This window comes from Populus euphratica, unplaced genomic scaffold (genome assembly GCF_000495115.2).
Source record: "Populus euphratica unplaced genomic scaffold, PopEup_1.0 scaffold556.1, whole genome shotgun sequence".
NCBI classification, from domain to species: domain Eukaryota; kingdom Viridiplantae; phylum Streptophyta; class Magnoliopsida; order Malpighiales; family Salicaceae; genus Populus; species Populus euphratica.
In genome coordinates this window covers 63987-81643 of record NW_011500140.1, presented here as the reverse complement: position 1 = coordinate 81643, position 17657 = coordinate 63987, and the positions used below count along the sequence as shown (strand labels likewise).

The 17657-nt window shown below is 31.6% G+C and overlaps 3 protein-coding genes across 6 annotated transcripts; 2 read left to right on the top strand and 1 right to left on the bottom strand.

Annotated features, from left to right (window-relative positions):
* The first annotated feature begins 292 nt into the window (after window positions 1–292).
* Window positions 293–6844, top strand: LOC105110600 (ran-binding protein 10-like). The gene is made up of 10 exons (XM_011005690.1): window positions 293–847; window positions 1319–1465; window positions 1617–1703; window positions 2115–2160; window positions 2534–2610; window positions 3097–3259; window positions 4306–4374; window positions 5532–5591; window positions 5944–6030; window positions 6214–6844. The coding sequence occupies exons 1-10, from the start codon at window positions 453–455 to the stop codon at window positions 6469–6471; spliced, it is 1389 nt and encodes a 462-aa protein (XP_011003992.1). The 5' UTR covers window positions 293–452; the 3' UTR covers window positions 6472–6844.
* A 2310-nt stretch (window positions 6845–9154) lies between these two features.
* Window positions 9155–11530, bottom strand: VATG3 (vacuolar ATP synthase G3). Of its 3 annotated transcripts, XM_011005687.1 has the most exons (6): window positions 11356–11368; window positions 10536–10604; window positions 10356–10462; window positions 10071–10171; window positions 9723–9902; window positions 9155–9422 (listed from the first exon to the last, which is right to left on the bottom strand). In XM_011005687.1, the coding sequence occupies exons 3-5, from the start codon at window positions 10441–10443 to the stop codon at window positions 9759–9761; spliced, it is 333 nt and encodes a 110-aa protein (XP_011003989.1). In that variant the 5' UTR covers window positions 10444–10462; window positions 10536–10604; window positions 11356–11368; the 3' UTR covers window positions 9155–9422; window positions 9723–9758. The 3 variants fall into 3 exon arrangements, with proteins under 3 accessions (XP_011003989.1, XP_011003990.1, XP_011003991.1); XM_011005688.1 differs by lacking the exons at window positions 10536–10604; window positions 11356–11368 and adding an exon at window positions 11439–11530; XM_011005689.1 differs by lacking the exons at window positions 10536–10604; window positions 11356–11368 and adding an exon at window positions 10792–10953.
* A 4483-nt stretch (window positions 11531–16013) lies between these two features.
* Window positions 16014–16633, top strand: LOC105110598 (serine-type endopeptidase inhibitor). 2 transcript variants are annotated; one of them, XM_011005686.1, is made up of 2 exons: window positions 16014–16142; window positions 16338–16633. In XM_011005686.1, exons 1-2 carry the CDS (start codon window positions 16094–16096, stop codon window positions 16517–16519), a joined length of 231 nt encoding a protein of 76 aa, XP_011003988.1. In that variant the 5' UTR covers window positions 16014–16093; the 3' UTR covers window positions 16520–16633. The 2 variants fall into 2 exon arrangements, with proteins under 2 accessions (XP_011003988.1, XP_011003987.1); XM_011005685.1 differs by having other exon boundaries at window positions 16018–16142; window positions 16332–16633.
* Window positions 16634–17657: the final 1024 nt, after the last annotated feature.

The window sequence follows — 17657 nt, the reverse complement described above, 5'->3', positions numbered from 1 at the left end:
TATTAAATTTAAAAATAAAAAATTTTGAATCGATATTTGAAATTTGAAGTTTAATTAGGTTTAGAATTTATATTAAAGATTTAAGATTTAGCTAAGTTTAGGGTTAGTGTTTGAAATTTGAATTTGAAATATACGATTAAAATTGTTTGTTAGTTTGTTTAAAATATTTTTGTAAAAATTTAAATTTAAATTTATTTTATTTTATAATTTTAAATAATTTTAATGTTTTGATATTAAAAATATTAAAAAAAAGAAGAGATCTTTTAGAAGATGACGTAGATATTATGAGTCCCCCCACGATTCCTCGAACCATCGAGCCTTGACAATCTCTCTCTCTTCACTGTAAGAGGACCCCACTTCATTTCTTTTAACAAACTCCATCTCCAAATTCCTCAAACAGAATCCCAGCTCAATTCCAAATCTTCGATGTTCCATTAACCAAACCCTAAAATATGAGCTCCACCACCACCACTTCCCCAACCATCAACAGCACCGCCATCAATTCGAATTCCAAGAACGGCAGAAATCAAGATCCAGGCTCCTACTTCATAGACGTAGCACGGCAATACTCATCACCAATTGGCGGAGAAACAGAGCTTGAACCAAAGGAGTTAAACACGGTGAACAGCTCTGGAGGGTTTCTTTTTGTATCGACTGATAAATTGAGTGTTAAATACCCAAGTGTGAATCTTCATGGTCATGACGTTGGTGTTATTCAAGCTGATAAACCGGTGCCGGATAAACGACTTGTTTATTATTTTGAGATTTTTGTAAAGAATGCTGGTGCTAAAGGACAGATTGCTATTGGTTTTACTAGTCAGGGTTTCAAGATGAGGAGACAACCTGGGCAAGGCTTTTCTTTCTTTCTTTCTTTCTTTTTTTAAGTAATTTGTTTCGTTATTTGTAATGTATAGTTAGCGAGAAATGCAATTAGGGTTTTTTTTCTGGCTCTTGAGAGAGTTTAGTTGCTAATCACGGGAGGTAATGGATTAGGTTTGTAAGATTTAACATTTTGGAGCGATTAAAAAGCTGGATATTAAGTATTTATTTATTAAACACTTTTGGTTCATGAGAAAATGTAAAAGAAGATAAAAATAAATACTTTTGGTTCATGAGAAAATTTAAAAGAAGGTAAAAAAAGAGGGTGTTTTATACTTTAAATGCTCTTTTGAAGGTATAATAGGCAGAAGTTCTTGATTGGAAATGTGGGTTTTTGTTCTTGTGCACTGTATGCAAGTTTGAATTGCAATGAGCTGTTAACTATAATAATGCTGCGATTCACAAGTTGTTTCTTTCAAATTTTTATTTGGTTGAGCAGATGGGAAACAAACAGCTGTGGATATCACGGGGATGATGGGCATCTTTATAGTGGGCATGGGAAGGGAGAGGAATTTGGCCCAACGTTCACGACCAATGATACCGTTGGTGCTGGTATCAACTATGCCTCACAGGAATTCTTTTTCACGTAAGGAAGTTGCTCACTTTCGTTAGTTTGTGTTGTTAATATCAAACTCCTGTTGCATGTGGACACTGAGTGATTAGTAAGTCTATTTTCTGAACTCTTCTTCTGTTACTATGCTACTCATTATCACATGTTCTCTTTGTGCTGATATCAGTAAAAATGGAGTGGTAGTTGGTGTACGGTACAAGGAGATAAAGGGCCCGTTGTTTCCTACTGTTGCTGTTCACAGCCAGAATGAGGAGTATGTGGCACCTCCCTCAACTAGTTGCAGTATTTAACTATTATTCTGAGACAGTTTGCTTGTCAATTCTTGTGCTAGATTTAAAATATGCAGATGTGGTAGACTAGCCTGTGGCTACTATGGCTTTTAGTTGAAGTTTTGCTACCAAGATCATAGAGATAAATTGTATTGCCATCTAGAAAATTTTGTCTCTACGGTGATTAAGGTTTTAGCTTATCCAAGGTTCTGATCACTCATATAATCCATTTTGGTCGCATGTTTTACAGCAAATGACCTGTGATTAATTATTTAGAATATGGAAAAACGAATTCAAACTATATTTTAATATTTTTCCTTTTCTTTTGCTAATTTTGCTAGTATCATCATGATGCTAGAGGATCTGATACCTTAAGTTGCTTCTTGACCTGGCAGGATTGAAGTCAACTTTGGACAGAGAGAATTTGCCTTTGATCTCAAGGCAAGATATCCATTCTTTTGATTCTTTCTTATGGACCTTCTTCTTTTTTTGGTTAAGTGGGTTTGCAAAAATCTTCTTCTCTGTGCAAGGTCATTGCTCGAGCTTTGGGAGGTCAAGTTGTTTTGTATGGAAGGAAATAAAGTTTAATGGACAACCTTCACTTTCCAAGAAGTGATATGATTCGATAGTCATAGATTTTTTTTCATTTTGGGTTTGCTTATATAATTCTCTTGGTGAATGGTTTCCTTATCACCTGGTTTAGTTGTCTGAAACTTTTTCTTTTTCTAAAACAGCATCTACAGATTTAACAAATTTACACAAGTTCTTGTTATTATTGATGCTTCCTTATGTTTTTCTTTGTATCCTTGCTTAGGAATATGAAAGACAAGAAGCTATGAAGCAAAAATCGACAGTTGACAAAATATCTTTACCGCCGAATATTAGTTATGGGTAAGTCTATGTTACATTTGAGTCTCTTTTATATAAATTAGTTTCTGCTTTGAGTCAGTGTAACTTGCAATATCCTCGTAATTGAAACTACATTTACCTATAATATGATGTCTGCACCTCAACAACGGAAGAGTTGGGTGGAAATTTATAGTAAAAATAAAGAATGGATCAAGGCAAGCTGTTCCATTTTTTTATCTCTTGTTTTCTTCAGCTCCTCTTTCTCTTCTTCCAATATTTAATCTTGTTCATCTGAAGTTTTTCACCTTGGGTTTTGTGATGGGGCAGGGTTGCAGTAGGTCTTGGTTTAAAATCTTATAAAACAACAAAAAAGAGGTTTTAGAAGGATGGAAAAGCCCTTTGGTGTATTTAGAAATAATAGTGAACTTACTAATTTAAATAACAGTACTTGATCTTGCAAGTCAGCTATCATTAATCATCATTACTTCTGTATACTTCAGTTAATATTAGTTTGTATTGCATGGGCAGACTTGTTCGCTCCTACTTATTACACTATGGCTATGAAGAGACACTCAATGCTTTTGATGTGGCCAGTAAAACTACTATCCCTCCCATATGTATAGCTCAAGAAAATGGTTCTGGTGAACAGGACATTGCATATGCTTTAACACACAGAAAAACTCTTCGACAGGTATGAAATTGTTGATGATGGGTGTTTATATTCAATTAATAGTTCATTGGCGGGCATCGAGTTTTAGGCATGGTGTATATGATAAATGTAAGTGGTGTTAAGTATGAGTAAGATGCTGGTAAATCCTTTGTTGTACAGAACATGTGTTTCTGTGTGTAATACTTGGAGTTTCCCGTCTTTTTTTGGTTAAAAGCTCATCAGCGTCTTTAGAGCTTCCCTTGGATTCGATGTATTGATATCTAGTGGTGATGGGGCTTATGAGGCCCTGAATGATGCATTCATTCTCATATCATTTTATGAGTTCACTGGGCGCCACTCGTTTTCTCAATGATTCTCTAATGTGCATCCCATCTTTGTTGCTCCACCCTTTTAAATTCTTTTAGGAATATATTGGTTAAAGAAGTGCTTCTGAAATGCACAAGCATTGCATAATGGTGCTAAGCTTAGTTGGGGTAGGATCTGCAGTGCTTCAGTGAATGCAATGCCTATGTGTTAATTTAGCCTTGTTATTCAGGAGTGGATTTGTGTGTGTTTCATGTGCAGGTAATGTAATGACCGAGAGAGATGTGTAGTGATGGATGCTTGTAACAGATAATTAATAACTTAATCAGGCTTTTATAGTACAGAATTTGTACTTATTTGGATAATATATTCCATGGGTGTACAGTTGGAAAACTTAGGGATGATTGCTTGGTGCAATTCTAAAAGTATTGGGCTTGCACCCGCAACATTGTAGGTTTGAGTCTTGAGATCAGCCACTTGTACAAAAATGTTGAGGGATTAAGTTGGTAGTCATATACTCTGCTACGGTGGTCATAATTAAGTTTGAGAAGATCTGATATGTTAGATTACATCCCATATGGTGTCTTTTGTGAATTAGTTGAACTGTCATGATCATCATTCTTCTGGCTATTAGTATTCACATTCTTCAATCTGTATTGATGCTTGTAATATATCTATGCCATTTGAATTATTTTTATTTATTGTTTATTTTCTTCATTTTGAATATGAGATTTGTTTTTGTTGACTTTTTTTCTCAATTGAAGCTAATCAGAAATGGTGAGATTGACGCTGCACTCAGTAATCTTCGTGATTGGTATCCCCAGATAATGGAGGTGAACACCATCTACAGTGCAGTTGCTGTTTTTAGTCTCATGTTTTTATTTACTTGGTACATAATATGTAGAGGACTTTGACGTTCAAGTTTCATTGTGATTTTTCTGTAATCAATATATGTACTGACAACCATTAAGTGTGTACACACCTCTTAATCTAATTCCTGCTTCAAATAATCATCTAGATGGCCCATTTTTTATTTTTATTTTTACCACACCACCACCACCACCATGATTTGGTACATTTAGATTGTATTATCCTGTTAAATAGGGACAGTCACAATACCTTTGTGACAGCTTGGCTCGCAGCTGTGTCATAATTGTTATTATCCTGTTAAATAGTGGCCCACGATACCTTTTTGATAGCTTGGCTTGCAACTGTGTCTTAATTGTTGCATGGTTCATCACCTCCTGTTGGGTTTGGAGTTAGATCAGAAGAGCACTGTCCCCAATAGGGAAGGATGGGGCCTATCAACCTTGAGTCAAATTTGTTTTCAGAACAGTTTAGGACCCTCTCTTCACTAGTCTACCCACCCTCCCCTTTCCTCCCATATCACAACTTCGTGTGTTATTGCTGCCTGTTTGGCAGTTACATAGAAGCATTGTATGACTTACTTCCTGAATGGATTGATATTTCCTTCGTGATTGGCGGACTGTACTATTTTTTGTCCTCTATTGGTTGTTTTCGTATCTTGTGTGACCATCTGTAGATCGCTGAGGGAATTTCACACAACTGTTGCCAAAATAGCAGCAAGGTCTCCTCATCTGGTTTGTTTCTTGAGGACTAAAAGTGTTTCCAATTAAATTGGTAGTTCTTGAGAATAAAAGTCACATCATGAACTTTAAAGCTACCTTTATTTCTTTTCTTTAACAAAATTGTTAAATTGGATTGTTGGTGCTAGATACCAGATGAAAGTGACATCATTATTACGAGTCCATGTATATGAACCTGCATTTGTTCTCATTTTTGTCAACACATGTTTAAAATTAGGATGTTCAATCGTCCTCAAGCAATAAATTTAATTGTGAGTTCAAAGTTTGTTTTCTTTCACCTAGATTTTAACAAAATTGATGATGATCAGCTTTTCCACTCTTAATGCTTGATGTGATCAATATCTTAAATAATGTGGAGCTGTGACAGGGTTTTTCTTGTGCAGGATGAAAAATCAGCCGCTTGCTTTTTGCTTCACAGTCAAAAATTTATTGAATTAGTCCGGGTATATGTTTTTTTCCCTGTTTAGTTTGCTTTAGTCACTTTTTTTCCTCCAATAAAGGAAATCTTTAATTCGTGGTTATGAATATGGACTTGCTGCAAGTTATTTTCTGAAAGTTGCTTCAGCATATCTAGAAACTTGATTCTGGCTTTTTTTTATTATTATTAAATAATAATGAATTGCTTATATGCATGGCAGTCTGTACATGCATGCTGTTGTCAGTTAGTTTCCGTTTATAGCTCATGATTAGTTTCTCCATGGTAATTGTCAACTGTTCTACTGCATGATCAGGAAGTCATGACTTTTGAGTACTTAACTGAATATCTAGTCATGAAAATTTATTTAATGCATGTAGGTTGGGGCACTAGGGGATGCTGTCACGTATGGAAGGATTGAATTAGCAAAGTTCTTTAAGCTGCCCCCATTTGATTATCTAGTTCGGGTACTCAAACTTTCTTTCATGCACTGTCTCTTTTTTTTGTTTTATTTTTGTCTGGGAATATTTTACTCACATAATGAGAGAGGAAAGAAAATTGTGCCCATCTCCCTAATGTCTAATGATGTCTTCTGTCTCATGGCACCGAGTCAGTTGCTAAATCTGTCTGATATTCCCATGCTTTTGCAGGATTGTGTAGCCTTACTGGCATATGAACAGCCAGAAAAGTGCTCAGCTGGGTATCTTCTTGAGGATTCACAGCGTGAGATTGTGGCTGATGCTGTAAATGCCATGATTTTGTTAACAGATCCCAATGTGAAGGATTCACAAAGCTGCTTGCGATCACATCTGGAGAGGTTGCTCAGACAGCTTACAGTTTGCTGCTTGGAGAGAAGATCCTTTAATGGGGATCAGGGTGAAGTTTTCCACCTGCATAGAGTGCTTTAAAAGTGGGGAGAGGGCCAGGTGCCAACTCATATATTTCTTCATTTTGGCGCACCGTTTGTATGGGTAGTTGGCTTTCCCTCCCTGCGATGCAGGTGATCTGATTGGTCAAAGTGTCAGTATACCTGCTAGATGGCCTCTGGATGCTTGACTTATGCAATAATCAGATGCTGTGGGGATTCTCTACTCGCAAATTTAACCTGGGATGCATAACTTTAATCACGCTATAAACTGTTGTCTCAATGCCTGCAGTCAGATTTCACCCAGAAGATGTTGCTATCGGGCTTTACTGTAAATAATTTGACATACAAATGCACAATTTGTTCAATATTTTTCATTTGATTCTAAAGAAGACACTGATGGTCTTTTTCATGGGTAAGGTAAAGTGATGCTAGCATATGATAATTACTTAAGGCTTATATATATAAATGAGTTTCAGGGGGTTTTTAAAATTAATTTAGCTAGAGAAACATAATTTATGTTTTTTTTAAGGCATGTACTTTTTGAAAAGCACTTATAAGCGGAAGCTACGCTTTAATGCTTCAGCCGATCTTAATTCTGAAACCTGTCTGCGAAATCAGTTCAAAGAAATGAGAATGTGTCCTGCAAGTTGTTAAAATTATGAGTTAATTTGTAAAATTTTATGATTTTATAAGTTAATATGCATGTAATGTGTTAAATTCATGTATGTAATATGTTATATTGGATTAAAAACTTGAAATAACTAAAATTAAATTAAATTTGTGTAAAATTGATAAATTAGATCTAATTTTATGAATTTATTAAATTTATAATATAAGTTAAGTCGGAATTTATTAAATTTATAATATAAGTTAAGTTGGTTTAAATTTGGTTTTAAATTTGGTTTTAAAATATTTACTGATTAATTTTATAAGATTGAATATATTTTTTAAATCGTATATTGAATAAAGTTAAAATTTTATAAAGAAATATTATATATATGAAAATACATTATAGTAAATTTTTAAGTTAAATAGAGTTAGAGAACATAATAATTCAAAGGGTTAAATTTAATAAACTAATGTGGTCAAATATATCAAAGTTTGAGATATATCTAAAGTTACTGGTGAAATTTTATTTCTATTAAAGTTAGAATAGTGGAATTTTGTATCGATTAAAGTTACGATAAAAATTAGATATCTGAAATTTTCAAACTATATATTGTAAGTCCAATAATTTATCTAAACAAGAAAAAATAACATGTTTGAAATTATAACTCAAATATGTTAAGAATATACAAAAAATGAAGATCTAGGCTACATGGAAGAATTTTAACATGAAGATTTTTTTTATTATTCTATTCTATTCTATTTATTTAATTTTAAATAATTATTTTAAATTTGATTTTTTTCTAATGCATTAGACATTTTTTAGGAGTTTATTCTATTATTGAATTTACATTAGTTAATTACTAATTTAAATTCATTAGCTTGCAATCCAAAATAGATCTATCAAGATTTATTGTTATTGGAACAACCAAAATATTATTATGTTTATGTTTGCTTTTTACCTTTCAATGTTTTTCTTATATTACAAAATTTTATTATGAGACTTTTTATTTTTTTGTATCATTAATTTATTAATTCATATTATTTATTTCTTTTATTTTATTTAGATATTTTATTAATTATAATATTGTTAACTTATTTTATCAGATTTTAATGTAATTTATTTTTTTGACTAGAATTATCAATATATAATTAGTTAAAAAAATTATTTATAATTTTACAATCAAGTTTATATTGTATTTTTCATATCATATTAAAACTAACAATTTTTACAGCCTTCACCTTATTTGAAATGAGTGTGTGGAAAAGAGCCACCAAAACTTCAAATCTGTTTCTCATGTTTCAAGATCAGCTTAAATAATCGCATTAGAAGCCAACTCCCTTACGATTTTAAATGTTCGTTTCAGTTTTCCAAGGCACTCTCTGTATGGAGAATTTAAATTCATTAGCTTGCAACCCAAAACAGGTCTATCAAGATTTATTGTTATTGAAACAACCAAAATATTATTATGTTTATGTGTGCTTTTTACCTTTTCAGTGTTTTTCTTATATTACAAAATTTTATTATGAGACTTTTTATTTTTTTGTATCATTAATTTATTAATTCATATTATTTATCTCTTTTATTTTATTTAGATATTTTATTAATTATAATATTGTTAACTTATTTTATTAGATTTTAATGTAATTTATTTTTTTGACTAGAATTATCAATATATAATTAGTTAAAAAAATTATTTATAATTTTACGATTAAGTTTATATTGTATTTTTTATATCATATTAAAAAAATAATTTTTACAACCTTCACCTTATGTGAAATGAGCGTGTGGAAAAGAGTCACCAAAACTTCAAATCTGTTTCTCATGTTTCAAGATCAGCTTAAATAGTCGCATTAGAAGCCAACTCCCTTACTATTTTAAATGTTCGTTCCAGTTTTCCAGGGCACTCTCTGTACGGATAACAAAATATTTCACCAAGGTTGGTTGAAAAAATAAACGTGAAAGCTTGCAGATAGCTAGTCTAGTTCCTATCTCAAGGCTACTCGTTTAAATGCTATAAAATGTTGACGATGAATGTAGCCTGCAAAACGATTGTCTTATGCATTCCCAGGATTCCATTTTTCATCAGCTTTAGGCATAAGCAACTTCCTCCTAATTTCTCTCAATTTTCCCACTTCAAATTCCTGAATGTCTTATCCGCGGCATCCAAAACTCTTACAAACTGATTTCCGCATCCAGATTCATTTAGAAAGAACATCAAAACATTCAGAATAAATATTCCTCAAATGACATTGGTGATGACCAAAAACATGCTTAAATGGAATACTGAAAATGAAAGAAGAGCAACTCTTATTAGAAATAGTTGGCCAGCTATGCTTCTTCTTTGCTGCAGGCTACTCTACTAGTTCTCTCTTAACCTGTGACTGAATAACAAGAGACAATATAGAACAGTCAGTGGCTGTTTAACGTTGGATTTACTTGCATGGTGCTGTCCTAGCAATGGCCCGGATGGCTCAAAACATATCATTTGTCCAAAAAGAATAGTTTTTTTCATGGTAAATCTCGTTTGACACCGCTGTTGTGATTAAAAGACACCCAGTTATTGCCACAATCTTTAACTACTCAAACTCGAAGTGAATAAAAACGAATTCAACTTCATCGATATGGATGCTAGATTTACTAAAGAGAAGGAAAAACTTGAACAGAAAGGATATAGCCCTCACAAATCACAATTAAAGCTCCACAGTAACCTTCAAGCATCAATACTTTGCGGCTGTGGTGTACTTGATGAGCATGTCAACAATATCTGACTGGACCTTAGAGGCTGACTTCTTCAGGTTTCGAATCTTTACGTCAGTTTCCTCTGCAAGCCGTTCCGCGGTGAAGCCAGAGTTCCCACTTGTCTAAATGGATTTGAAAAAACCAAATAAAGTTAATAAAGAAATTGTAATTCAAGCTAGATAATTAAAGCTATGTTGATGAAAATGCTGTTATTTGGATTCTTTATAGTTTCTGTTGGCAACAGATGCGAGACTGAAAATAGATATAGCTGAGGAGATAGCTAACCATACCTCACCAACTCTCTTTTGGTACTCAGATTCCATGTTGGAGCGATAATGGCCTGCATCTTTCTCGGCTTCTTCTTTAGCTTGCCTTAACCTTGTTGTCCTCACTGGACAGCAATTTGAGATTTTTGTTGGTTACAAACGATTTGGACGATATACAAAATATAATGTAATAAAGCAAAAAACAAGGAGAGTGGAGATTTTTGTTGGTTACAAACGATTTGGACTAATTAAAGATATACAAAATATAATGTAATAGAGCAAAAAACAAGGACAGTGTTCAGTTCTTACAGTTTCTAGCAGCAGTAACAATTTGTTGAGCCTCCTGTTCTGCAGTTAGTAGCATCTGAATCCCTTCATGACCTCTCATGGAATCCATGGTAGCAATGCAACCTCAACTAGAAAGAACAACTCCATGAGAAAACAAGTTTTCAAGCACTAATAGCAGGTATCGTATTAGAAGAAAAGGACAGAAGTAAACCAGAGCAGATCTTCAAGCTGATTGACTGAACCATCAAATTGCAGAAAAACACAAAACAACTAATCTGATGATAGTACATTCCTTAAAACACTCTGCAAGCTAAAATAGCTAAACAAGATTTCTGAAGACATAATAACAATGCTGGGAGCAAAATGTTCAGGGAATTTAAAGGACATTATAACCATGACAGGTTCAAAAGACTTTGTGAGTGATGCTAAACTCTAAAATTCAGATAGCTTTGCCTACCATCCTTTTCAGTAAGATTAATGGGACCAAGTGCTTTCTTATTTGATTTTTCCCATTTGATGTTATTCAAACAGCGTCCTTATAGAAAGCTGATCAAACTATATACACAGCCTTAGAAGATCTGCTTAGGGAGACTCCAATGCCATTAAGCAATATCAGCCACCAAGAGCTGTCAAAGAAATCAACAATAACTGGACCTAAAACGAGCAATTCTGTAACTTAAGGGGACAAAAAAACAAAAAAAAACACAGTGAAGTGACTGTACAGAAGAAGACAGATCCTACATGATGAATATAAAAATTGTGAAGCCGGATAAAGATGTCAAATGCAGTGAAATTTGTGTTTGTTTTGATTTGAACCTGTAAGCATGTTAGAGAAATTCCAAATATGGATGAATAAGCATGAGCTGATACAATTAACTTTTCAGAACACGGTGAAAATATGTTTGAAGAAATCAATGTGTGGCTCATAAATATTCAAAAGTTTACAAAAAAAGCACCATTGTTACATGGGCATGCACATTTACTCTCAAATGCAACAAGGGTAAAGAAATCATGGAAATACGTACGTAGAAAAAACTGAATAACATAAATACCTAAAGAAATCATGGAAATACGTGCGTAAAAAAAACTCAATAACATAAATACCTGAAGAAAGAAAGAAATTGCAGAAGAATTCTTTCCACGAGCCCTCTTCCAGAATAGGGAAAAAATGGCACTTGGTTTCTTGGAAATTTTTGAGGGTGAGAGAGAGATTTTCTCCATAATTGAAGGTATCAGTTAATTAATCTTTTTCCTTAGTCAATACTAGATTTGTGGCGTGCTCTGCCAGGAGCCGGCCAATTTCTTTTGTTTTTTTTTTATGTAAAAAAAAATGATAAGATAATTTTTTTTATATGGGTAAAATTAGTAATTTAAATAGTATAATTAAAAAAATATAATAATAATAAATAAAATTATAAAAAAATGACAAAAAAAAGAACCCAACTTAAGTGTACTTGAATTATCAAACAATTTTAATATTGAAAGATAAAAAAAAAAAGAAATTAACTTGCAAATCTTAGGATCATTGATATAAGATTAAGACAATCTCAAAGAATGTATAGAAAAAACATAAAAATTAATTTTTAATAAATCAAATAAAAACATAATAAATTTATAAAAAGAAAAGTAGAAAGAAAAAAAGAAGTTCAATCTCTTGTAAATAGAACATAAAGGATAAAAAATAAAAAATATATAATTAATAAAAAATAAAAAAATTAATCCGAGCCCAAACATATTAAGATGCAAATTCTCTACCAAATCTTAATATCTAAGTGACCAAGTTTGAAAATAAATTAAATAAAATCATGATGCTGGATTATTGAACAATTCAATATTAAAAAAAATTAATTTAAAAGGACAACTAGAAAAAATATAAGTCAACCTAACTTAAATTGTAAACCCAATGACCATGGATACATGATTAAGATAACAAAAAAAAAAAAGAAAAGAAAAAAAGAGTAAGAAAACTAGTTTCTAATAAGTTAAATGTTAAAAGATTTAATTGAAATTGAAATAAATTAATTTAAAAAAAAATAAAAATAAAAATTAACCCACATTAAGTTTTGAAACCCGTGAGTCCATGACCTTAGTCATGAATCCAAGACTAATTCATAGAATACAAATTGTAAAAAGTAAAAAAAACAAAACTCTAAACCAAAATTAATTTAAAAAATAATTTTAAATAAAAAATAATAAAAAAATAAGAATCAATTTTGAAAGATAAAAAAATTTAAGATAAATAAAATTTAAAAAGTACACCAATTTTATAATTTATTCAAATTGAAAAAATTATAATAAAAAGAACATTATCTAAATTTGAAGAATTAACAAATTAAAACGATGATTTGAAATTTTTAAGAGATTAACAAGAAAATCGAGGTTATAAGTGCCAAATCACTAAGAATTTGAAAACATGTACTGTCTTATTATGTAAAGGGTGTTGTGAAGATTCAAACGTTGTTAGTTAAGGTAGTGTTTGGTGTTTGGGAAAGTGTTCACATGTCATTCATTTGTTGTTGCGTGTCAAACGGCTCCATTGAGTTTTTTTATTTAAAATATTTAATATTTATTAAAATACAACAATACCCCCAAACTAATATGATATTATAAAAAAATCATAGTAAAAAGATAAAAAAACCCTTTTAGGAGAGTTATGTTGATTATGTATTAAGGGCATATATAAAAGTAATTTAACTATTTTGAAAAAAATAAAAAGATAATAATGCTCTAATTGAAAGATAACATTTTTTTTTAATTGGAGGGGATATATATATATATATCAAAATGTTATCACCACTATGATGGGTGGCAACAATAATTAGAGATGTAGATAATGGAAAAAAGTAGTTAATATTTAATAAATAAAAATAATAAATTATTTTTTTAAAATCTCGTTCTCATTTCTTATTTTTATTTTGTGAATGGAGTTATGATTAATTTTATCATTATTTCTTCTGACCAATCCTCCACAAAGTGAAGATTAAACTTTCATTTTCAATATTTACAGTTTTACACCATCTCGTTCTTTGTCATCAAGCAACGCTATATAAAACTCATGTTTGATTTCACTTTATTAATAAATAATAATTCTTGATGTCATCAATTTAATTTAATATTAAAACGGATTAGGAATTTCAAGAACACATTCACATTTAAAGACCTATTCAGAATTTCTATGAAATTAAATACTTTTAAAATTGCTATTGACTGAAATAAATTATAAAAATATGCATATATGTAAGACTTATTTTAAATTCAATGCATATCCTTTTTAAATTCGTATAGTTGTAGATTTTTGAAAGAGACATTACAGATTATGTCACATGATTCATATCTGAGGATGATCGTGACGAGGAGGATTGCCCAGTTATTAAACTATCTGTGGATGACAAGAGGAGAATTAGGGAACTACGGCGACAGACCTTAATCACTTATTTTTCTTTTTTTAATTAAGTGTGGTAGCCTTTGTATATTTTAATTAATTTTTTATATTTTAAAATTAATAATTATATAAATTTTAAATAATTCTAAAAACACTTAAATTTATAATTATTAAAAAACAAACTCATGACTGAATAAATTAAGTTATACCTAAGAGTTAAAAGACCTAAATCACTAATATTTTTTTTTCACTAATATTATGGACAGGAGAGTTGGCTACACATATCTCATTCGTACACTTGGAATGATGTGGAATTTACAGGCAGATTTTGGTTTAGTGAATATGGGGAATGACTTTTTCCGCTAAAACTCTCTTATAACAAAGATAATTTGAAAATTTTTATTAAATAGAAATAAAAAATAATTAAATTAATATAAAATTTAAATATTTAAAAATTAATTATTTTAATATAAAAATTAAATATTTATTACAAAAATACAATAAATCTAGAATAGAGACAACACTTGAAAAAAAAGAGAAGGAATAGACTAGTCATTCCTATGATCATGAGGCTAATAAGAGAATATACATATATCAACTATCTATGATTTTATATCCATGACCATTCAATATAGTTCTTCAAAATTAGTAGAGAGTTGTTTATATTTTTCTTTAAGATGAGTCATATGTTATTGTACTCCTTGATCTAATAACCTTGCGCACTTCAGAAATAAATTGAGTGCCCAGGACCTATTGCAAGCATGAAACATTATGAGCTGTTCGCAAGTTCTTGACCAGGCTCTAGAAATTGAGTGCTCAGGACAGACTGCAAGCACAAAACACTATGGGTCATTCGCAAGTTCTTGACCATTGTGTTAGAGTGTCTATATACTCAATTTTTATCGGGTCCATCATCTCCATTCGCAAGTTCTTGACCATTGTGTTAGAAAGTCTGTACACTCAATTTTTATCGGGTCCACCAGACGATGCTGCTTTCAACCATAAATCTAGATCGATATCTAGGTGAGTCGAAGGATCATTCACGTATCTCTTCTTAAATTGACTGTTATATGTTTCTTGAAAATAAAAACAAAATCATCAAATTCAAGTAAATAATAACTTAAGAAAAAAAATGGTTGAAAACCAACATATCAAAAAGTGTTGAGCTTGACTATCGATAAACTGTTGCACTCCTTTTTGATAGTTATCACTCCGCATATGCATTTCCACAAAAAGCTTTATTGGACTTGGTTCTCATCCAAAAGCTGTAGCCTGCGAGATAAAAATATTGTCAGTTAAATATATTGATAAAAAAATAAAAAAATGGATGTAATTAAAAAAATATTACCATTGGTTTTGCATACGAAACAAATAGAATGGAGTCGCCAATGTGGGTGATAACAAAATTGTGAATTTGCTGATTCTGATTCCTCACGCCGAATTGTGATCATCGCATGACACGTTTAGATGTCACATGCTGAATGTATTCCGTCCATATAGTCTTCAAGATATATGATGACATAAAATCCTTCCAAACTGCCATTCACATATTTTTAGATTTCTTTTGTACCTCGTACCAGTTATCACGCAGCTTATATGGTACAAACAAATTATTTATAAGTAAATGACAAATAAAATTTTAATATTAAAAATAAAAAGATATCTTAATTTTGATATCACCTAGTTGCAACGTAATTTTTTTAAACTCTCCTTGCAATATTATTGTTTGCTCTATCCTTTCAAATTTTCCTTGGCAACAAAAAAATATATAAAAAAAATTCAATAATTTTAATAGAAAGAAATTAACATAATAATTTTTTTAAAATTAATACTAACATTAAATCTTAAAAACCATAATTTGACCTGCAAAGGAATATGTTTAGAAACATTAATAAAAGTTTTCATTCAGTAATTTCAATAAAATAAATGAATTAATTTAATTTTTTTTTTAAAGTTAATATTAATCTTAAACCTTAAAACCATGTACCAAACTGTAATTTCCTTTCAAAATATTTATAAATATGACTCATTCAACGAGCCTGATCCCATTTCCAATCTCTCTTCAAGCTATAATAAAAATAACAAATATATATTTTTTGGTTCAGAAGTCACATCTTGTAGACATCAACATTGAATTCAACGTTCGGCAGTTGAGCAATGTAGTTGACTTTGACTTTCTTCAACCACAAATTCTTAATTAAAGGCTAATTAACACTTGCTAAATGAGCATTACAGCTGACTTTGACTCTCTTCTACCACTGGCTCTTAAAGTGTAGTCAACTTTTGCTAAATGAGCATTGTAGTGTTGATATTCTTGACTTTCTCACACTACAAATTCTTAAGGGCTAACACTTCATGGTTCAGATTCAGCAGAAATATGGGTGGTACAAGACTTGCCGCCGCTGCAGTGGTTCTTCTTGTGCTCGGTATGCTCTCATCTCAAAACATTCCCCCCCCCCCCCTCGCAAATAGCAAATTCTTGTTCTTCAGCGAGTAAAGTAATTTTTTTTCCTGATGAAAAGTCTATGAAAATTGTTTCTGTAAAACTATTATAAGGGCAAAGTAACATCCAAATTATGGTAAATGAGTGATGTTTGTCTGTTGATTATGAGCAGGTGTGGTTTTACTCGGAGCCGGTGGTGGTAACTTGATTGCCAAGGCCTGTCCTCTTTACTGCTTGGATGTGGATTACATGACTTGCGAGTCCTCCGGTGATAAGAAGCTTAATTCTGCTTGCAACTGCTGCTTGGCTCCCGAGAACTGCACCCTTCACCTTGCAGATGGAAGGACGGTTCAGTGTTGATTATATATATACACACGAGGCCATATTAATGGCTTCAGTACTTATGTAACCATATAGTATTGAATAAAATAAATAAATAAGTTGAATGATCCAGATGATCTTATGCTAGTTTTAGTATAAGCGTTCAATTATATTTGCAACATCTTAATTCAGAAGTATATATATATATATATATCTCCTAATCTAGAGAGCTAATCTTAATGTCATGTTATCTGAAATACATATATAAGCTTGATTTTGAATGAGAGAAAATTCTGTTCAGGCATCATATTTATGAACTCCAAATTGGTAGAATTCAAAGTTCCCTTGTTTACATTTGATTAGTGTCGTAGAAAAGAATGATCATATATAAAAAGAACAGCTAGCAACGTATGAAAATCCCAATTTTTTATACAAGACACAATAACTAATATAGAAATCATGATTATCCAGTGGTAGCACGCTAATTTCTCTATCAATAACACTTCTTCTCCATGAAAGAACTCCAAGATTTGAGTGTATAAATACTATGGTAAAATCCAAATCGGATTCTTATTTAGAGCTTCAATTAGTCATTAAAATAACCATCTCATTTGGAAAGCTACTATGCTTCCTGACTTGAAAGGCCATAAGATATTTGGTTGTATGGATGACACTCTCAAACAGCCACCACGCACAGGAATTACATGTTGCTAAGTACAATCTCTCCCATTCCCGCTTTTGAAACAGGGGAAATTCTAGACAATCTGATTCTAAGCTGCATCAACGCCTCTCTCGTTAGGACATTCAAGCATTCAAACACACATCAATTTACGTGGTTCGGCAACTTGCCTACTCTACGAAGCTACTGGTTTGTATTAATCAAACTCAAAAGCAATATAAACAACAAAACAAGAAGGAGGAGAAAAACTTCTTTACTCAACTCAACTCTCTCTTTTAAGCTCTCTTTGTGTTTCTCTCTATTTCGTGATGATGCTCAGCTATCAATGACACTCTCTATTTATAGTTGAAGTGGGAGATAAGCTTCTTCCTTTGGTCAACAATGGTGGGCAACAATTTCTTTGGTTAGGCACCTACCATTGACTCTTGCATTGCAATCATATGGCTGCCACCTACTATTTGTGTCCATACATAACAATCTCCCACTTGGACACAAATG